The sequence below is a fragment of the Lepisma saccharinum genome, chromosome 15 (genome assembly GCF_977018435.1).
Source record: "Lepisma saccharinum chromosome 15, izLepSacc3.1, whole genome shotgun sequence".
In the NCBI taxonomy this organism is placed as follows: domain Eukaryota; kingdom Metazoa; phylum Arthropoda; class Insecta; order Zygentoma; family Lepismatidae; genus Lepisma; species Lepisma saccharinum.
Window position 1 is genome coordinate 36,020,052 of NC_139243.1, and position 23,972 is coordinate 36,044,023.

A 23,972-nucleotide genomic window follows, 5' to 3' on the forward strand; every position below is an offset into this window, starting at 1 on the left:
AAGAAAAGCCTTTCCCAATCGCAGCATCAAATACGCATGGAAGTTTTTAACATCCATCAGCGTATTCACGGAACACGAAGGTGGTCCATATTCGGATGAGGAGAAATAAATATTGTCCTCTAGAGTGGAACACATAGGACTCTGCAGATTAGTTGCTGATAGTGAAATACGTGCAGTCAAAAGTGAACTAACTCCATGCGGAGCACTGTCCCCAAAGGACTCAATTGGACTAAGTGTACGGCAGGACTTTCCCCAAGTGTTTGACAGTGAAAGTGCATGCAGTCAACCACCATGAGCATCATTAATCCTCGGACCAGAAACAAGGAAGAAGAAGCTTGCGGAACATGTGAAATCCCAACCTCAACATAGATCTATTTTTCTTCTTTTGTTACCCTTGCAATTGGTCTACGGACCATACGAGTCTACAGACTCGAATCTCCTTACTTATCAAATCAATTATATGTTATTATTTGATATCATTTTATCTCTCATAATTATATTTTATTTTCCATTATATTTCTTATCTGTATTTTTCTTCTATATTATATCTTTAAGCTGTATCATATTTCTTATTCTTATTTCTTTTACCTTAATATTTTAACTGTAAAGTATAAATATCAAGAACTAACTCAAAATAGAACTCCCTGGTATTTTACACAGGAGCCAGGGTTCCAAGGATTCATCTGGAGACCAACAATCTCTTCCAAGCAACTTCAGGATGGCCAATTACTAAATTATGGGACAACCACACCCGTGCAATTACACAAATCAGAGATGAAACAGAACGACATACTTATGGGAACTTATGCCGGGTGAGAGGGTGATGTATGTGTGAGAGGAGAGAGGAGGATGGAGGATCGCGTCCACAACGTCCCTTATGAAAAAGGAACATCTCTTGTGTATACCATTAGGTTAATCATAACATGTGAGAGGAAGATGGAAGGAAAGTTACAAGAAACTGCCCACAGAGGATGGACAGCCATGGCATTTGAACCTGTGATCCCCTGAATATAAGCCTTGCTCAATTTGTATACATACCAACCTCTGCCCTATCTAATCTTACTTTCTTATCACAGTTAACTTTTTATTATTTTTAAATACAATTTTTGACACTAAATGCACGGCAATGAAATTAGGTGGGTAGCAGAAGTTCTCGCTGTTGCCACGTCAGAGCAAAACCCTGTGTGTTTCAAGGTTTAAGAGAATGAAAGATCTCATTGTACAGTTGGTCTTTGTAATCCGTGTGATACAAACTGACAGTATTTGCTCGAAAGGTCAGGGATGAAACAGAACTGACCCAGAGAGAGGTCGGTCTGATGCTCAAGCTTGGCAACACAGCCCGGTTGACGTTGCCACACAGTGCACGAGAACCAGCAACTTTTGCCCTGCTCTCGCTTTGCTTTTCCCATATGTGGCACCAGCGCAATTCTGCCCAGCCGCCTATTTTCATGGCTGTGTGTTTAGGTTACTAGCTTGTAAAGAATGCTCTGTTTCTTGTCTCTAAAACACAGAAACAACAACAGATAAGACAATTATCATTTATGAAAAAATATAATGGCTACATAAAAGGAAAAGGACATTAATAAGATATACCATGAGATTTTGTTACACATTAACTGTAATGGTTAGAAAAGAGAATTCTTCAAGCTGCATAGAACAATGTAGTGTTAACATGAAAAATTTAATCTGATGACAGCTTAATTTAGATGGTGAAACATAGCCAGTGAAGAACAATACTATTATGCTCGTTTTGTATGGAATTTTTAAGGAAAAACTCAACTACACATTTTTGTGTAAATAATTTGTTTCAAAATTGAAAGGTTTGCAGTTTATGAATTGAAATGCAAGGGTCTTTTTAAAAAGAAAAAACATATTGAAATCACTGCACCTTACAATCCCGATCAATCAGCTTGCTATGCAATTCTGCCTTTGCATTGCCCAAGACTAGCTCGAGGGAATCTACATGTGAAAAAGGAGATAGGTAAAAACATATGTGAAACAACATGGTAGGTTTCAGATCAGTATTTCGTTTGTATGAATTCAGTTGTTCTGTTTATTATCTTGCAAAGTTTGTGCTGCCCTTTACAGCTCCAAACTTCCTTCTCAAAGTGAAGAGTTAACAGTTTCATACTAGTTGTGCATTTAGTTTGATATCGTTGGAATGGGCAAAAATTCGAAAAAATAAAAATAAAAAGGTAAACAAGAGAGTATGAATTTCTCCCATGTTGCAAGTGGAAACTTTTTATAAAGTTGATGATTAGGCTAGGTGCGATGTATGAAAAATATGATGAATAAGAATTTTCAGAATTCCATTTACTCCTTATGAAGAAAAAAAAGCAGCAACTTCAATTTCAAGTTACAACGAATCAAATGGAAGGTTCGGCTTCTCCACCTGCCAATCAAATCTTCAACCTGTCCTGTTCCCGCTGATATGTTTTTCCACACCATCGGAAGTTTGATACTCCCAAGAGAACAAGTAAAATAATATTCCCATAAGTGTAATGCTATGTTTTCTCCCCCTCCCACAACCATCCAACACACAGACCTCTCTTTCGCCAGCTTGCCACGGGAAAGAAGTTTAGGGTCCTTGCATCTGGCTGCACAGAATCTGTTACTCCTGCCCTCAACAGATTCTGCTAGTGACATTACTATATATGAAACTTCAATGTTGTTTCAGCAGCAGATGATTTTTTTGCAGGAGGTCATCTTCACAATCTCCTCCATCCCAACATTACAACTGGTCTCCCAGTCAATGCATGTGCACTTGTGTCGGTGGTTGTGACAAAGAAAAAACTGGATTACACAAATATAACACAAGCAGAAGCAAAAGGGAACATTTTCATCTGTGGTGACTGCAAGAGGACTGTCCACTTAATTCACGTTGGGCTTACTCCATCTCTTCTAGGCATGACTGTGGAATAATGAAAAAAAAGGGGGGAACCCCAGAAGTAGCCCAACCTATACCCACATAAATTTAGTGCTCTGGTGCCTTTAAAATAAGCCAGGGCATCAAATCCATGGAATTTTACAGTTCCCCATATTCCTTTCATTTCTATTGTCTTCCTTCATAATACAGCACAATAAAATGAAGAAAAGTAATATAGTGGACATTCACGGTGCCGTACACAGGAGCATATAGTATGTACATGATGCATACGCTACATCCCATGTTTGGGTAACCAAAAAAATGTAACCAGCTGTTAGTAGTTGAATTGATGGTGGGTAAAGGTAGTACAAAATGAGGGTATATCCGAAGGTTGAAACGTGATCTAGGAAGAACGAGTTAGCTGACTATAAAATAATTCAAGTTTTGAGTTCACATAATAGTCATTGTTATTCCTCTGATATGGAAATTTAGTTACCTTTCAGTGTAATACAATCTCCAGCCACTCCATCCGAGATATTTCTCTTCAGAACAGATTTGACATCTTCCAATACCTGAGGTTGCAATGGCGCATTAAAGCATTTCCGTTGAAAGGCATTTAGTTCCGTATCATTTAACAATCCATCATTGTCAGCATCGCATATCTAGAGGTGAGGAAAATCAAGACTGGAAGTAATTTCATGTGAAATCTACAATGACATAATAAAATAACAATAAGCAGTATAAATAAAATGTGGAAAAGAAAGACTGAAACACTCACCAGGAACTGTAAAATGTACACACAGGCTGCCTTGACTATCCCAGTGTGAATTCAAACATAATTCTGAATTTTTATGTACAGTAAAACCTCATTAATCTGGACTAATGGGGGGGGATACGTTGACCAGTTTAACGAAAGTCCGGATTAACTGAAATAACCTAAAATAACAGTAGAAAGTGCATTAAAACTCAGTTTATAGCAACAAAATACGTTTATTATGCTGTATTTAAAGGGCATAGGCCTAAATACACTATACAATGCAGTATAAAGTCTGCAGAAAACAGAATTTCATCAGTGGTTTACTGCCTTTTCTTCGGGAATTTCTCTTGTTGACTTCTAGCCACATATAAAACCTTGCATTCTGCTTTTTTCTCCTTTTTTTGGCCTGTCCGGATTAAGCAAAGTCCAGATTAGCGAGGTTTTACTGTATAATTTGTTCTAGGAATAGGACATATTAACTAGTACTCTACCAGTATTAGCCAATATACACATACAGGTAAATTGGATTATTAGTGAAATTACTGATAATGTTACAGATTTTATATATCTTTAAACAGCATACAATTTAGTGCAAAATTCCGCCGTTTTGTTATTTCCGTTATGAATATAAACACCTGGCTGATGAGACACGGAATAGCCCCATTCTTTGTTTGTTTTAATACTGGAACACTCTTAATCTTTTACTATGGCATCAATGGAGTGAATTTACAAGTGGGGCAAGGAAATTACTCTGCTGTAATTGTTCGTCCTGGTTCCAAGAATTCCACAAAACACCCTTTTGGTCCCAAAACACGGTTGCCATGATTTTGTGAACTGATGGTGTTTGTTTGAATTTCTTCGCTTTAGGAGAACCAGAGTGCTGCCATTGCATTGACTGCTGCTTCGACTCCCCAGTGGCATACGATATTCACGTTTCATCCCCCTTAACTATGTGCAAAAAGAGGTCATCCCCATCCTCACCCCAGCAGGTCAAAATATCACGTGCAGCTGTCCTTCTTTGCTCTTTGTGAGCATCTGTCAGCATTTTTGGTACCCACCAGTGGTGCAGGAACGTTTTTCATTGGGGGAAGGGGGGGGGTACAAAATTCAGCCCACCATATATATGTACTGGGTGAGTCTTTTAAAAGAGGCTCCATGGAAAATGTGCTCCTTGCTTGTAGGCAACCCTGGTACACCGAAGAGAAGAGCGGGGCAGAGAACAGTCCAGGATATGTCATGTCATGTTGTCGAATATGCTTGGCACCGATATCCTGGACTGTTCTCTAACCCACTCTTCTCTTCGGTGTACCAGGGTTGCCTACATGCAAGGAGCTCATTTTCCACGGGGCCTCTTTTAAAAGACTCACCCAGTATATATATGAACACACATACTACTGCACCTAGAAATACATTTTGGGGGCCCAACCAAGTGTTGCAATAATAATAACAATAATAATAATAAATAATTATAATAATAATAATTATATTTAATTAAATTAAAATATTAATTAAATATGTAAGTTAATTAATATTGTATTATTGTTATTACATGAATAGGTCAAATATAATAAAAGAATAGAGATATAAAAGCATATATTCATTATCTAGCTTACGTGTAGTTAAGGTCGTCAAGATTTGCATAAAAACAACTACCCTGGCAAGGAATTTAATGTCAAATAGAAAAATAATTGAATATTTATTGAATAACAAACAAGGAGTTAGATCCAATTAACGAAAAGTAAAGTTTCTGATTAATATTTTATGGATATTATCATTAGTTGTGTGCATAAATCTTTTGGAACCCTTCAAAGCCATATGAGCCAAATTCCTTGCTTTTCAATAAGTTCAGCGGAAATAACCATTGATTATATAACAAATGCTAAACAATTATATTTTGATTATTTACTTTTACTTCTTGGTAAGTCTTTCAGGGGAGTGTCCGGACCCCCCTCCTAAATACGTCCTTGATACTTAGGTATAATGTGAAGGCATGGGAAATATTCTATTTTAGAACTACACACACGAATGTCCTGTTATTTAATGCAAAATTTACATAACTATTTTTTCTTTGTTTTTCCTTAGAATTTGTTTTTTTAAACAGACCTAAAAATTCTGAAACATATAAAGCTCTGTGACTTCGTTCTGGCCTTATTTGAATTTAACGGAACGGAAAATCAGGAATTCGAAATGTGAAAATTTCGAACAAAGATACATGCATTCATTTTAATGCAGGTTGAGATTAAAGGGAGTGAGGAGGATCCTAAGCCACCCCAACCAGGAATAATCATCTCCCACCTACTGGATATAGAAACCACATTATGAATATATCATACTTATAGAGTTTCACTTCAGTTCAGTTCATTCTAATTTTAAATTCCCATAGCTACGTATAAAAATATCTTTAAACAATTATGGCAGATCTGTACCACATCCAATGTCTTTTAGAAGCCATGTATTTGGCATTTACTGTAGGGCGTTGTATTAAAAAATAATAATAATAATAATATAGAGTTGAGATGGTTCCTGACCAACTCTTAAGAAGTATAACTTTGAAATATTTGTGGAACATTGGACAAAGCATTTATTTGTTATATAATTAGCTGTACCTAATGACACTCTTCAAGCACTGAAAGTACTATCATTACATATACAAAACCAGAATCCTTCAGATGTCAGAGGAAGCAAGGAAATGCATACGCTCAATTTTTTTTAGTTTCAATCTTTGGTTGACAATATGAAGAACCGCCCAAGGTTTCCTTTTGTATGTAGTGGTATTAAATGCAGATACATGCGTGTGTTTTAGGGTGACATGTCAATCTGTCGTTTATGTGAAAAGGTAAACTTTAATGTAAGCAAAAGCATGTGCACGTCACAGTTAAAGATTTTAGCATCTACAAAAAAAATCCAAAACAGATTCCCACCTCGTCGGCCTCCGTGGGGTTACCTTAGCGTGCTTTGACGCCAGAGGTCCCAGGTCAAGAAGTAAAATAAACCAAATAAATTAATCAAACATTCTCATCTCACTCCAAGACCTTGCAAATCCAATCCAAAATCTACCAATAGAACCTGCAGTGAGTTTAATTTATCTCGTGCATTCATCTGACTAATGTAATTTCCTTACAGATTGACTTTAGGGTTTAACTTAAAATGGTGTTGTGTTTGTGTTGCATTCGATACCAAAATTACAGTTTAAGCAATTAATGTCTAATTATAAGTATATCTAATACATAGGTAAAAACAATAATATCGCAAATTGCACCTTGTTTAAATGTCTAGGAAAAATTTCATTTCACCTAGGAATAATATCGCGATGCGATGAGTTTAAAATTGTCACAGCCTCATCTCATCTCCTGTGTGGCGAGGTCCTTCTCGTTCTTGTGTGTGTTAATTTTTGTTTCGGTTTCCACTCGGAAGTCATTAAAACTAGATTCACTTCATGCTCAGATAGGCTAATCGGGACTCTATTTTCAAAATCTCTTAATATTTAGGTTTAAGTATAGTTTTCAGAACACCCCCTTACAAAGTTATGAAAAATATGGGTGAGGTACAGCAGTACATTGTACCTCCCCCCTCCCCCCAAGTTGGTGTGTAGTAAGTATCTCGTCTCGTTCATGTAAGTATTTCGTTTGGAAAATTCCATTTTACATGAAGATTTGTATCTTATCTTCGAATCGGCGTGACCATTTCTTTAGAAAAGTGTAACCCCCTCCCCCTTATGCAAAGGAGCATTCGTCTGCAGCAAGATTTTATGAGAGCAAATCTGATTCCATCGTTCCACACACATTTTAAACAATTTTCTTCACCTTAAAGAGGTTTCCAAGAACTTAGGTCAATGAACTAACTAGTCGCAACCACAATGTATAGTGGAACCACAAGCAAAAAAACCTGCACAGACCTGCTACTCCTATGCACCGTACTCCCGCAAGGAGGGTAGGGGGAGAGTGAACCATGCTTTCTTATGGCCTGAGCTGAACGGAAGAAGAGAAAGCTGCGCGGGACTTTTTGTCCAAGGTTTTTTCCTTGTGGTCGCTCAATAGTAGAATAAGTTTAGAATGGTTTGAATTTCTATGGTAAGGAAGATAATGCTTTTAAGTTATAAACAATATACACTTTTTTATTGAGCGAACTGAAAATAGGTTATTTTAATAGTAGCACCTTCTGACTGCTGTCAAATTACCAAGGGGTGGTACAGGGGGGTACAACTCGATTTACAGTTTTAGGGGGTACAGTACCCCTTCAAAAATTTAGGGGGTACATTAAACCCCGTTCCTGCGCCACTGGTACCCACCACGCACACAGTTTGTGATACCCCAGGCTGTCAGTCACAATTCGATGCACTGTTTTCGCAGACACTTCTGGAAACTCTTTGGTGAGTTCAGATATTGTGAACCGGCGATTGGAACGCACTTTCTCGTTAACGCGTTCCACCAGATCGTCCATCTGAACACTAGGCCTTCCGCTACGCTCATCCTCATGGACATTTCAACGCCCTTCCTGAAACTCTCTGCACCATTGCCTGACCTTCCCTTCACTCATCACTGTCGGTCCATAAAGGGCACACAATTCCTGATGGATGTCAGCTGCATTCTGTCCTTTGGCGTTGAGAAATCATATGACAGATCTCACTTCACATTTGGCGGGATTTTGTATTACGGCAGCCATTTCACTTTACTGCTACTCGCACATACGCAACCCCACTGTGTTCTATCTCTGTTGCAAGCACAGAATATTAGGGCATGCTCCTGCGCATGCTCAGTGTTGCCAACCCCGCGTAAAAAATTATCAGCCCTTTTCTTGGCATGCACCTCGTACTTCGAAGTGACCACACCGAAATGAGTACAGGAGATGGAATAATATGTACTGATTGTGGTTTGTTTCCATTATTGTCATATGTTTGTCTCGGTTATGATTTTTAAATACACTACTTTGTGCAAAACATGTAACATTAACTTTAATAAATGAATGACTGAATTAAAATTATTGAGTGCATTGGCACATATGGCCATTTTCCCATACAGCACAAATCTCCCAGGGATATCCATTGGTTATCCACAATGTCCAGATCAGATCCATGGATATTATGGATATCCATTGAATGTCCATTAGATATCCCTTTGTGCATATCCAATTCTTCGACAAATTCTTGATCTCGTAATACCCAGCCTAAACGTGTGTAGAACTGGTTGTAAGAAACTTTGTCCAATTCCGAATATCTAATACGACGCCAGATCTCTTCCAAAACTGAATGTCCAAAACACATCCAATTCTGGATATCCAAAACATATCGAGATCTTGTCCAAAACTGGATATCCTAAATACATACAATTCTGGATATCTAATACATGTATAGAACTGATCCAGAACTTTTTATCCAACAATGAACATAAATAGGATATGTTTCGAATATTAGAAAATGGTAAGGGTGTGCAGGATCCCGAAAAGTCGGGATCGGGAAAAAAATTTCCCGTCCGAATCCCAACTTTGGGAAATTAATTCCCAACTTTTCGGGATCCAATGGTCATTTTTAAAAGTCGTTAATTCTTGACGTTTTCTGCATTGTAAATGTCTGGAACTTATGGAAAATTGTTCTTTTTTGTACCAGAAATGCGAAAACAATCACTTAAAGTGAAAATGACATGTAGAATCTGAGATTTCCAGAGCTTCGGGAAATTTTGAACATTTCCCATTCCGAATGTCGGGCTTTAAAAAATTTCCCGTCCCAACCCAAAAAATTCTGTCCTGCACACCCCTAGAAAATTATCATAGTATTCCCATTGTGTATACTTTTTTATACTTTATCTTGCAATTGAAACAATAATTGCATTGAAGCATTAGTGTTTCTAAACTTTTTTACTTCTTATATATAGCGATTTAATATTTTTCTTCTTAGAACCAGAAAATTTTGATTTAGTCTTACTAAACGCTACAATACAATTGAGACTAAAATCGAGTAAATCCTTAGCTAAACTGGGAAAACCCATTCCTTATATACAGGGTGTCATTTTAATGGCACCCACGGACCACAGATTTGTATAGAGGACATCAAGACAAAAAAACTTTTCTCAGTAACATTTTTCTCGTTGGTGCGTAGATTCGACGCTACAGCTTTTCAAAAAACACAGTCTTGCCGCCTGGATGCTGGAAACCCAACACAACATTTGATTGTGTCTGTGACGTAATTTCCTGCTGCGAAACAGTGCACAGCAGGGTTGCAAGGAACACACAAATTTTGTGAAAAATCACAAACTACCAACCAAATAATTAGCTGTAAAACGAAGCGAGAAACTCGTCCAGTAGACCGAACATCATAGCCTACCAGCCAGAAGATCAGCAGTCATCTCAGGGGAAGGGGGAAGTGAACCAACCATATGAGAAATGGTAAGAGACGTATTTAAAATGAAGTGTCACTATCGGATTTTGTCTCAGCCTACATGTCAAATATCAACAACAATATATTTTATTGGACTTGCAGCTTACATGTGGCTGTTTTCGCCCAGTTACATGTTAAATATTTGCAAATTTCGTTGCAAGGTTGATATCTACAGGTTTGTGTCCAGATGGCTTGTTGCACTTTTGTGCTGATAACAGGTTTGTGTCCAGATGCCTTGTTGCACTTTTGTGCTGATAACGGAAGTATCCAAGGTTCACGTTGTTACATTACGGCTAAAACACGTACAACCACAGTAACAATGTAATGATGAATCAGTAGCGACTATACTGCCCTCTTCACAGTTGCAAACTATTACATGTGTATCCGGTGCATAGATAAACACAGTTGTCAGACAGTTTGTTTTACTACTACTTATATCCCTGTATTTTCAACCATCTTTGCCACTTGCCTCATAATGCCCTGAATATACATTATATTATGTGTTGTTTACCTTTGGAATTTTGTTCTGTTCAGTGTCACAGACAACTAGTATCAGAAGAACGAAGTGGATAGACTAAAGTGTAGATGTCAACTTGGTAACTAGATTTGCAAATATTTGACATGTAAGCTGAGATAAAATTCGATATGACCATTTCCACTTGAATTCTATTTTCTTTCTACCATTTAACGTATCGTTTGTTTACTTCATGTTAGGTTACAGAACGTGTTTTCTCGTTTTATTTTACGGTACATAATGTGGCTGATTGTAGCTATGTCATTTTTCACAGAATATGTGTGTTCCTGGCAACCCTGGAACGCATCGCTTCATGATGGGATATGACGTCACAAATGCAATAAAATGTTCCGTGGTCCGTGGGTGCCATTAAAATTACACCCTGTATATTTAGCATAGGCAGTAGCTATACACATCATTTTCAGTTCGTGTGTTTTATGCCTGAGGCCTGAGTGAATCAGAAGCTTGTGACTGTTTTTCTTGTTGGTGAGCATCTTATTATTAGCTACTATCAGCGATTGAAACTTTTTAAAATTTTAGGATCAGAAACGCTACAATACACTGCATACAAGAATCGGGCCAATTCTCGCTTATAGCATCACAAATCTCGAAGGAATATACCCAGTTAGCACACCAGCTTGCGGAAAGCTTACGATAGCAAGCTTGATATGGCAAGCTGAAAGCAAGCTTGAAGTAATTATGTGGTACTTAGTGTGGGTGGGTACAGATAGGTTAGTTCATTGAACTATCAAACTTGACTAGTGCCCATTTTAAGGGGGAGCAAGAAAATTAACAACAAACATTGGTGGTTGACTGTTGCATGCATCCTTTCATATCGAAATAATATCCAGATGAGATCAAAACTTGAACTTTTCGTGTTCATACAATATACAAAGTACGTACAAAAAAGTCTAAATCAAAGCATAATGTCCAGATTACGTCCCACTTGATGTCCAGTACATGTCCAAAAGTGATCCAAAAATGTCCAAAACATATCCTTTCTGGATATCTTTTGGATATCATGTATGGGAACAAATGTATATCCAGCAGATATCCAGTCGATGTCAATTGGACATTTCCTGGATATCTATTGGATATCCAGAACTTCTGACACAAATATCCAAATGATATCCAGTGGATATCTTTTGTACATTTGTGTGCTGTGTGGGTTGTACCCTTCAGTGTGTATGAGGAAATATCCCCTTATCCAAAATTCTTACCTAAGAGTTGAAAAAAATTCCTCGAGAAAGGTTTCCAGTGCAAGGCTGTACAGGAACCCTGGACAAATACAACCCTTGAAAAAAACTCACACTAAAAACTTCCTCAGAGATAGGCAAAGAGATCTGCTCTTCTCAAAAAGCCAAAATGCTTTGTTAAAACATTGCATGATAAATGATAAACAGTTGGGAAGATTAAAAGTCTGTCTGAGGAAAGTAAATTCAGCATCTTCAATAAGAATATGCTGAATATTTAAAAATGATAATACAGATTGTATCTAAAGATATCTGTTTGGCGGTTATGCGGAGATAGGTAATTAACTCTGATAAACTTACTTTTCATTTTCCCGCATAAACTACGAGAAAAAATGAAAAGTAAGTTTATCAGAGTTAATGATATTACAGACACAAAACATTAGATGGTCCAGCCTTTGAAGAAAGTGACCATGGGTGAGAGGAGCTCTTTTCAATCCGCAGCTGAGTCAGAATGACTTTTTCTTGATGGGAGGGATGGCATGAAGAAAGCCATGTACTAATGGTAGGCTTAATGGTGCGAAGCTTGTCCCCTGTTAGATCATCCCACATATCCTGGCAAGTGTCAAGAAGGGAGCAAAGAAACACGTTCTGCAGGCCCATGGCTGGCAGAAAGTGAACAAAAACATCGCCATCTGCATCAGCAGACTTGGCGGCAGCATCAGCTGCTTCATTCCCCTTTATGTCCACATGACTAGGGATCCAGCAGAAGCGGACTTCAGCACTGGCAGATAAGGACCCGAGCCGTCGAAGGACACATCGCAGTACAGGATGACTGGAGTACACTGGTCAAATCAGTGCAAACAAGGCATTTCCTCGGAGCGTGAACATCAGCAAAGTTCAGTGCCTGTAGAATTGTATACAGTTCTGCCAAATAGATGGAACAGGTAGGATGTAAAGAGTAATTGGAACTTTAGGAGTCCATAACAAAGGCACAACCAATTGATATGACTGACTTAACCCATCCACATAAAAGACAAGTGACAAGTGCCTATGATATGAATAACACAACTTTCTTTCACCATGACACTAATTGTTAATATATACCTAACAATTTAAATACATAATATGTAAAGAAACATTTATTAAAAATACTTACTTTAAATATCCTAACAAGTGCCTTCTGGCAAGCTGTAGTAAGCTGAAAACAAAAAATGACATTGTTAACATGTTGTAGCTTTATATTATGATTTAGTACATAAATCATTTATTTAGCACATTTATAACTTCCACTTCAATGGCTTTAAATGAAAAATGTATGTGTTGTATCCCGCCCCCCGCTACATTTGTGTGCAGTATGAGCAATACTAAGCACTCAGCTTTGAGGAAGCTCAAATTTTTAATGCACATTTTCATAAAAATGAACAGAAATTCTAACACAAAAAAATCTCTATTCCATTTAGAATGTGTAAATATGGGGTTTGAAAGAGAATGTAACAACTTCTTCATGGAATTTTCTTCTTTAGGTTTGAATCTAGGCCCAACATTGAGAAATTTTTGGGTAGCTCACAAATAGAGAAAAAAAGTTGTCTCAAATAAAATTATATGTCATGTAGACAATGGACATCATGTTGCGGTAATCTTATGATAACATTTTTCTCTTCCCTTACAGTATCACTTAATTTCATGATGATTAGTCAACTTTTTCTGTCTAAAACCATGCCTTGAAATGGGGTCTGAAAAAGAATCTCACCTCTTGTTTATTTCCTTCTGCAATTGGATATTTTTTTAGTTAAGAGGTATTTTCATCCAACAAGTTCATAAAGGCTTTTGAGGCAAAGATATTGCAATGAACATTAACAATTTTTCAGAAAGTGATAAAAGTTATAAATGAAAACATTTGTAGCATGCTATTGCACACTCCTGTTTACATAAAGTGGTACATTTTATAAGGTTGGGCATTTGTAGTACGTTGCACTATATCTGAACAGGAGTGTATGTAAAGGCATTTAAAAAAGTTAAAATTCAAAATGAAGTACAAACTTACATCCTGGTCCTCCTGGGAGTACAAAGGTGCAGTTGGATGAAGAACTGCCTTCTGTGCATAGTAGAACATCTCTGAAATATTCTTCAGTGTTTTGGCTGAGCACTAAAAATGGAAATAGATATAATTTTTAATGTATTTAGAAACAAGAACAATACAAGATCACCACTTTCATTCCTTCCAACAAAATTTCAACTCTCTACAGTAAAAATATGTCCTACATTATTTTATTTTTCCACATGTGAATAGGAAACAGTTGAAATATCTCCCACAAAAGATGGATAATGGCATAAAAAAAAGTCTCGTTTGCTGAAGGCCAAAAATGCCATTAGGCAGGTGAAACCTTTTTTGAGATAGTTATGGAAAATGACCATGCTTGCACACAAATAGTGAAATACATGTTTTCTATTAATTTCTCTTATTCCAATTTTAAAATTTTGAAAAAGGCATGGAGTACATACCTCCACACAACTTTCAACTTCAGGAAACTCCTCCATTATGTGGAATACAGCCTGTAACAAAAGAATATAGCCTAGTAAAATACTACTGACAACAAATAAGTCAAATGTCAATCATGCAAATTATTTAACATATACTGTGCAAATAGTAGGTAGTTTTTGATGTTTTAATGGTATACTTAGTAATTTCATCACAAACTGGCAGATGAAAACAGAAACTAATTCAAACTTGAAACAAGCATATGGCTTACAATTTGGACTGAGAAGATACCACTAATTCCCACCAATACCAATGCAAATACTTCATGTATTTATAAATTATAAAATATACTTTACAGCATATTAATCTATCAACATTTTTCTTTAAAAAATTCACAATTTTACATAAAATAATGATTTCATAACAATACGCATTTCTCCATGCAGTGTTGTTGCCAAAATAATGAAAATTTTTAGACTCCGCAAAAGTATCTGTGATTCAATTCCAACTGATAGTGATACAGACTCAGCATCAGTATTGGACCAGGCCTATTTACAATACAGTAAGTAACTGAGAAAAAAAAGAAAAAATTAATTGAATCAATGTTGAGTTTTTATAACCAGTTGCCTTATATTAATTAGCATAATGGTGTCTGGAAATTCCTAACCTTTACGGGCACAAATAACACACTTTTCTTGCAATATAATATTTATAAAGACTGAAAATGGGACAGATTAATCTGTACTCTATCTTACTGACCGATGTAGTGATACTGATGTATTGGTAAAATTGCTGATAATAATGGTGTTTACAGTACATGCTAACATTTCCTATCGTATGATTGATTGATTGATTTGCTTTATTTTACTTCCTTTTTTGTGCCACTTTTGACTAATTTGCGAAGATGGGGATGAGTGATGATATGATGAAATGAATACAATCACAAACATCCATGTCCATGTCGGGATTCGAACCTGGGACCCCCTGGCATCATAGCGTGATGTGCTAACCTCCTATCGTATGAGCTTCACCCCATCAGTACATATCCCCCCCCTTTATCTTCCTTTTTTTAAAGTGGGTACCAGGAAGAAACTGTGGGGGGAGGGGTACAGATGGCCAGGAGCGTGGTGCTGATCACATCACCCCCAGCTCGGCTGAGATCAAGAAAGTGTGGGGCCCTAACCCCACACCCTTTATATGCCTTCATGGTATGGTGCAAAGCACAGGGGAGCACACACTTCCTTTCTTAGAGCCTCATAAAGACCATTAGATGATTACGAGATTAATGTACTTTCACCCAAAGTGATTCTTATATATCGTTGTTGCAAACAATTAGTTGCTTCACGTTCACTACACTCTTCAGTTGTTTAGAAATCGTAAGGAAGAAGGATCTCTAAACTTCCACTTTCACATGTCAATGAAACATGTAGTGAATCGGGACTTGTTTATCCCGTTTCGCCACATTCTTCGGCCCACCACGTATAAGAGGAATTAGACCCGATGCTTAGGATTGTTAGTTCGCTGAGAAATTTAGTTTGTCTCCCAGAAGCTCGCATGGGATCGACGATACCGTAACGAACCTTAAAGTTCGTGGGATCTTAAGAGTATCTAGCAGGTTAACCAGTTAATTGATGGGGTGATGTAAACTACTCATCATTCATCCTCGTGATGAGACCACTCGTCATTGACATGACGAGTTATTGCTTGGCATGCGAAAGGTACAAATTACACAAAAGGAATTAAACTACTGAAAAGACAATGGCAACTCGTTGGATTTTGTGAACCGTTGAACCTGTATCATGGCTGGGTGTAGGATAATTACCTGTCTAACTGAAGTCTCTGAGCTGAATGAAAATAGCGAAGTCCTCTGTAAGCTTCTAACTTGTTGACCAAAGCGTGCTTCCACTATCGACCTCCTGCCTTGCTGACCTCCTCTCTCTACCAACTCAATTCCCAAAGTCCAGTCACTTCCCAGCTTGTCTCACCTCTATATTCCCTGGCCATCGAGCTCTTCCTCGATGCCGAATCGCCGAATCGTGTTTATTATAATTGCTACCATGCAAACCGCTGACACCATAACCAGAAGTGTTACCTGTTCCTGAATGCTCAGGAGGTTTGCATGGCACAACACAATGCATTGTAAACATGCCTAAGAGGCTTGAGACAGCTGAGAAAAACAAGTGAATGCCCTGGTCAACATGAAGCGTTCAGAGAGACTTAATAAAATAAACATACAATCCTAGGGATTGATACGATACTGCCACCTGGCGAGCTTTTCGAGGCAGACGTTTTCCTTGTTAGGCGAGACGGACTTCTCTCCCAACTGTGACCGCGACAACATCAACTCCAGCAACGGTGCTCCACGACGCGATAGCCGCCTGAGCCGAGGTGAGCGTGACTCAGGCTTTCTTTCCTGTACACCTGGGACATCGACTAGAATGTGGAAGGAAGCCTTACGTGATATGGAGTTAAGTATTTTACCAAAAGGGTTTAATTTACCGTATTACTGTAATTGAATCATTTTCACTCCCTTTTTCCCCCTTTTTTTTAAACTCTAGAAAACATCGCGAGCTAAGATGCTAGACTTTCCTATCACCGGGGTTAATTCCTGTAAATATGAGAGTAGTTAAGAGAAGGAATGAATATGTAGGACATAGTTTTTGTAAGGATAAGTGTTTGTAAGAGATAGTGGAACAAAAAGAAGAAAATGTAAAAAAAAAGGAATAGTCGACGTTGATCACCGTAGTAAATATTTTTTGTGAAATCTGTCAAGGGGGTTAATTGTTAACAGATTCTTGTTTGAAGGGGCTTATTTATACAGAACACGTTGTTACGTATTGTTATTGTAAGGAATCAAAAACTGCACTTGTTAAAGAAATAAAAAGTATATTCAGAAAATACACAATCGTTAAAGAAATAAAAAGTATATTCAGAAAATACACAATCTTACTTGTTCAGGTAATGAAGGAGGGCGCAGGGTGCCGTTTAGGATAAGTTCACCTTTCCCCTGTATAATTTTTGGGTAGCAGGTATTTTTTTGGAAGGGCCATACGGCAGTTGTATATTTTCAGTCATATACACATTAGTTCGTCGGGAGTGGGACTTGACGAGCCCGCAACAAAACTCCCGACCAGCTGGCGGTACATGCGAGAAGGAATTGGAGTGATGCACTATTTTATACTTAGAAAAACTGGGTTTTAGCAGTTTGACCTTTGCCTATTTTGATTTGTTTGATCCTTGGTTTTTTTCCTAATAGCACGCGAACCACCCGTGATAGAACAACTAAAGATATATACACATGTGTAATTTTTGGGGGGGTGTTATTTTATTTCTATTACAGGGAGATATCCAAGGGAACGCACGTACTTCCAAAATAATAAAAAAAAGAATGGGTTGTGACGGATTGCCAAGAACAAGAATGAATTGGAATGGAATACAATACTACTCCTTACGTTTCCTGTAAATGTTCACCATTAGTCTGGTGAAAAGAAACATAACAAAGATTTCAGTGTTTCCTTGAGCAGAGATAAAGTGCTTGCTTGTAGCAAGAAAAAAAAACCCACCCCTTCATTCAGTGACCTTCACTGGCAGATTGACTCACAGCAGGCCTGCGCTCGTTCCAGTGTTCGTATAAAACAGGTAATTTTTTTCTGTTTGTCGATGGTATTGTTTCAATCCAGAGTTATATAAAGCCAAAATTCTATTTTTTTCGTAAAATATGTAGTAAAGAAGTTGTATGCATTATGGTTCTTTCTCCAGAGTGATGTTGCTGGCTGGCTATTTACAAGTGGGAGATGGGGGTGTTGTACACATTTCTGAACTGAAAGTTCGAGCACGAAGAAAAAGTCGTATAAGCATTGGAGGTAATAACAAAGAGATAGAAGTTGAAGGAAATGCTGGAATAAATGATATTAGAAATTGAGTAAAAACAGTTTTCATCATGCATAGGGCTATCAGATCACTCTTCAGCGAGAAGTAGGACATATTATCTGAAAATGTTGGACACGAACGCATTTGCAGTAAATATTATAGGTTACTAGGACATATTAGAATATCACGAGAATATGACACATCTTCAGCTTAAACATGGATGTTCAAGTGAACATTCCCAACTGCTAATTAATAGCACGGCCATATGTGATTTCAACTTCTGTATGCCAGACGGAACGTTTTTCATTGAGACGGGGTCAGGAAGCGGAAACAATCCATGCAGTGGGAACGGAGAATGTTCACAATTTCATAAACAAAGTCGGGAAGTTCTTGTTATTGAAATGTAAAAGATTTCTATGCACTGGGAAAAACCAGAATTGTGTGCCTTATTTCTCCAGAAGGAGAATGAAACTTGTTACCAATTACCGATACTTATGGTATTGATACAACTTCACAAATTAAGCATTTTTATACATATATCCGGACTTTTCCAGATCTAGAAAATCGGGAAGCCTTTTCTGAGCTCGGATTGGATTTTTCTTTTTCAAACATCCAGTAGCAAACGTGCACACTCTTTGTTTTAAGAATACTTCTCCGAGGAACCATGTTATCTCAGACTTCCCTCAGATTTTCTGTTTCGACATCTAATTTGAAGTTACGTGATGCCCAAAATATAAGACATTTGTAATTTCTTTCAAATTTCTTTTGGAGGCCAGACACAACTTTAAAATGTAGGACACGTGTGGAAATAAGAATGCTTCTTATAGCCCCTTTTTATTCTCTTATTTATTGTCGTTTTCCGTTACCTCGAGACGATAAGGATGAGTGATATGATGAAATTGATGAAGTCAAAATAAAAAAATAACAACCATATCAACGGTGGGATTCGAACCCAGGACACCAGACATCATAGCACACTGTGCTAATCAGTCAGTCACGGTGGTCGGAGTTCTTATAACCCTAATCATTCCACAAGAATTTTTCCTATCTTTAACTACACACGAAACACAAAGAACAATCTAAATAAACTGGTGCCAGTTCACACTCGAACCGTCCAAAAACATATGCATGTGAAAATGCAATATAATGTTTTTTAGATAGTTGTGATATATATTTGTATATTAAAGAAATACATTAGTGATAAAATGACGGAAGTAGAGGAACAACTCCAATGAAACACTTATGCCTTTTGGAGAATTTGAATTTCTTGCCAAACAAAGTTCCGAGTTGTGTTTGTGTATGTGTTTAATGTAATGACAAATCGTCCTCATGAATAATTAAACTACAGACGAAGAAAACTGAGGCAATTACTAATAAAATCAATAACAAAGCAAATTTGATCTTACCCTGGCTTTGCGCTACATACTCCATCACGGGAACTGGCACTTTATGTAGGTGTAGACACGCATTGTACAATTTGATGATATCGCGATTACATAATAGATGTGCATGAATCATGCAGCCACTTAACTGGACCCCCCCCCAAATTCCCATTTTATTGCTAAATTCTAAATTAGCATAATTTCACATAGTTTACCGATTCATAATGTGCACCGCTTTAGTGCACTTTGTGGATTGTTTCGTTGGTTGGTTGTTTTAATTAATGTTGCATCAATCAACATCAGGTTAATCGCGGCAGGAAAAGTGAAGGGGAAATGACAATAAAGCAGAACGAGGGGGCCCTTGGTTCTCGATTAAAGGAACTCTTTCTACATGCAAACTGAGTCGATGCGTGAAATCGCAGAAAATGAAAAAAATAATTTCTTAATTTTGCTTATTTTATATTGCTTTTATAGCACTTGCGTCAACTAAGGCGATGAGGATGATTAATGAAGTTATGAAATGGATGATAGGACATCATGATCCATGCCTTACAGGACTAATGAATATCGTTCGTTTTATGATTTGTCAAGTAGTTGTTTTTAACTCTAATCTTTTTCAAAGAGTTCTGGGATAACAGCATGTGTGTTGCACGATGATGTTTTGATTAAACCCACCACTTCGTGGAACTTCCTTGACAATGACTAATATCAGTAAAGAGAACATTTCCTTAAGAGTACTCGTAGTTGTTGTTAAGAAACCAATTAATGAAACTTTTTCTTGAGGTCTCACGGCACCCAGCTGTTGTTTGTTAGCTGGGAGTGGGGGTATGACTAATGCTGCTGTCAATACTCAATCGTTCCCGAGAAACCAGGTTCACCAGACAAACCTAAGCGACAATTTTGTTATTTGGGTTGCATAGACAACAGGCTTTAAGATGTTATGATATCGTAGTTCACGTGGCCCCACAAACTACTTTCTCTGACTGTAATTTTTAAAAAAAATTACCACATTTAAATCAATCCCCCTTGAAATCAAGTGGTCAACTTATTGGGTTTTAACAATAATAACCAGATGTTCATGATTACATACTCCAAAGGTAACATAGTAGATGCTCAAAAAGTGAGCATGAACCCAATTTTTATATGAATAGTCTTCTCTCTACAACCCAGCTACGGTTAATAGATACATCAAGTGTTTAATAACCTGAGAAGATAACTGAGTGTATGTGCACAGGTGTGTGTACATGAGAAAATAAGGACCTGCTCCATTTCTGAGGACATGGTAATTTTATTCTCAGTCTTTCTTAATAATACAAAATGGGGCAGGTGTTCCAAAAGTTGAAAAATAAGCTGCTGCTTCTCTTTATTAAAACAACTAATGCCTTACTATCAAAGACTCTGGATTGGAGTCCTATCAGTGTTTTCAAAGACAATAGATCACATTGTGGTAACACTGAGACAATCCTGGCAGTTAAACAGCGGTGTTATGTCAGTTACGTGGGTACATAGTTGAGCATGCATTTTTCACTGAAATTCCACCAAGTTCATCTCCGTGGTGGGTCCAATTAATAGAGCCGTGCACATGAAAAGTGAATTAACACACTGTAATCTTCATTTTTCATGTTTTCGAAAGATCTGAGAACAATTTTCTCAATCTTTTGTCACGAAATGATGCAAAATGAAGTGCAAAATGTGAAACAAAACTTCTAAAAATGAAATTTAGAGTTTTTATTTATTGATACAACACTTTCTGAAGGCTGAATTATCCTGTAAGTTACGCAAAATCATGGAAAATTGATTGATTATTACTTACGTGAAATTTAGAAGATTTCGTACTTCCGCGTTGCACAATTTAATGGTTCAATCCTATTAATTTCGAAGATCCACTGTCTTCATTCACAAAAGGATACAGCGTTTGAAGCTGAGATGGTACCGCGTCACTACTTTGTTTGTTCCCGGGCGGCGGTGGTTGCGATTTTTCCCGTTCAGCAGCACTGGCGCGCACATCTTGGTTTGTGTCGTCTGCTTCCTGTTGTCCGGTGGCGTTGTCAGTTGGGGGTTGGGGGGCTGGGCAGCGTTGCTCGGTAATGTGCCGTTCCTGTTCCCCGCGTGGCTGGAGGGGGGTCGAGTATGTGCATAGCATCTTTTCTTTTTCAGGTCGGGGATCTTTCTGAGGACAGGGTGCCAAGTTGGGTGTGCTTGCCCATTGTCCAGGTTTAGTGCTGGTTTCTGCTGGATGATGGCATGGGTTTCTTTGATGGTGTTTTCTATGACAGAGCCGGTTGGGTGAAGTATGGATATGGAGGAGATGGTGTGGTTAGTGGAGTGGAGGTGTTGGGAGAGGCCTGATTTAGGTGTGTCGTTTTTGGCATCTTTTACATGTTCGTTAATCCGTTCTTGGACGGTGCGGATGGTTCTGCCAATGTAGGTGTTGTGGCATTGGCATGTGGTCTTGTAGACACCGGGGGATGCAAGTTTGGGAAGGTAGTATCTCTTGAAGTTGGGTAGTGCCCTTCCGATTTGGGATATGGGTTTGTGCGCTACTCGGATGTTGAAGGGTTTGAGGGCTTTGGCAAATTTTCCAGATGTGGTGGGGTGGTATGGAAAGGCGATCCATTTGGGTTTAGGATTTTGGTTCGGGTTATCTCTGTTTCTTGGGTGTCTGAACTGGGCTTCTGTTTTTGCGCACCACATGGATAGTTGCGCTCGGTGTAACCGTTGTTTAAGCCTATTTCCGTTACGCACGCTATTTCATCTTGCAGGTCATCTTCTGTGCAGCTGTGTGTGAATGCTCTTCTGTAAAAGTTCATCCATACTCCACATGCCAATGCCACAACACCTACATTGGCAGAACCATCCGCACCGTCCAAGAACGGATTAACGAACATGTAAAAGATGCCAAAAACGACACACCTAAATCAGGCCTCTCCCAACACCTCCACTCCACTAACCACACCATCTCCTCCATATCCATACTTCACCCAACCGGCTCTGTCATAGAAAACACCATCAAAGAAACCCATGCCATCATCCAGCAGAAACCAGCACTAAACCTGGACAATGGGCAAGCACACCCAACTTGGCACCCTGTCCTCAGAAAGATCCCCGACCTGAAAAAGAAAAGATGCTATGCACATACTCGACCCCCCTCCAGCCACGCGGGGAACAGGAACGGCACATTACCAAGCAACGCTGCCCAGCCCCCCAACCCCCAACTGACAACGCCACCGGACAACAGGAAGCAGACGACACAAACCAAGATGCGCGCGCCAGTGCTGCCGAACGGGAAAAATCGCAACCACCGCCGCCCGGGAACAAACAAAGTAGTGACGCGGTACCATCTCCGCTTCAAACGCCGTACCCTTTTGTGAATGAAGACAGTGGATCTTCGAAATTAATAGGATTGAACCATTAAATTGTGCAACGCGGAAGTACGAAATCTTCTAAATTTCACGTAAGTAATTTTAAACCGCGTTTACTGCAACCACCATGAATTGATTGATTATGCTGTAAAATTTGAGAAGTAAAAATGGACACCATTACAAAGGAATACACTTAATACTCTGATAACTAGGTTAATATGATATTAGAAAAAGAAATGTTTATTTTGTGTAATAAGTATAGTCTTTAAATCAAATTGATTGAATTCACCATTTTAACACCGATATACCTTTTTATATACCACATTAGATCCAGAAATCTGCCAAGTTTTTCTCCCAAAACCATGATCTTTAATTCACCATAAATATGTGGCCCTACCAATTATGTACAACTTAATCTATATAAAATAAGAAAACATTCATACACAAAGAAGGAATGCATCGCATCTTTACTTACATCCATTGTAGAGTAATCAACCAGATCAACTTTGTTCCCAACTAAAATAACTGGAGTCCTGCTCTCAAGGCAGTTTTCCCGAATCAGTGGAAGCCATCGCGTTGTCACTCTGTCCAAGGTATCTTCGTCTTCTACTGAATACACTACGCATATGACGTGAGCTCTTCGAAGTTCTTCAACCAGCATATCATCTGTTTGCTCTACTGCTGCAAAGAACAAAACAAATTCTGATGAGAGAATTCACTATTTGTTAATTGCCGATGCATACATGATATACTCAAAATAATTATGCAGTTATGTACTTGGAAGTATTACTGTATATAAACACATAAGTGCATTCCACGAAAAGTGTTCTTGCTCCATGTAAATAACAAAAGGTTGAGTTGAGTTGGTGTCTAATCGGGACTGGACCTAAAGTTTAAAGTGGGATCCTAACCACTATACACCTCCACCAGGTATCGAACCCGGGACCCCTTGATTACAAGGCGATGATGCTACCACTACGCCATTAAGGAGGCCCCTAAATAACGAAAGGAATCAGTCTGAAAATTACTATTGTTTTAATTACATTTACGTTTAAATGTTTGTGAATACATATAATTTGCATTTTTCAACAACAATTACCATTGTCTGTAGAAACTTTGCTACATTTTAAAGCATCACACAAGTAACTCATTTTCGTTACTGCATATCATGAATTCAGG

The 23,972-nt window shown here is 38.1% G+C and overlaps 1 protein-coding gene across 2 annotated transcripts in view; it reads right to left on the reverse strand.

Annotated features, from left to right (window-relative positions):
• Positions 1-23,972, reverse strand: part of Miro (mitochondrial Rho GTPase) — an 84,867-nt gene that overhangs the window by 47,177 nt on the left and 13,718 nt on the right. For both annotated transcript variants that reach the window (XM_083136805.1, XM_083136804.1), the window contains exons 3-7: positions 23,269-23,474; positions 14,203-14,253; positions 13,745-13,846; positions 12,857-12,898; positions 3,363-3,528 (exon numbers count right to left, since the gene is read on the reverse strand). In XM_083136805.1, the coding sequence (XP_082992931.1) occupies positions 3,363-3,528; positions 12,857-12,898; positions 13,745-13,846; positions 14,203-14,253; positions 23,269-23,474 (567 nt within the window). The remainder of the gene's footprint in view (positions 1-3,362; positions 3,529-12,856; positions 12,899-13,744; positions 13,847-14,202; positions 14,254-23,268; positions 23,475-23,972) is intronic.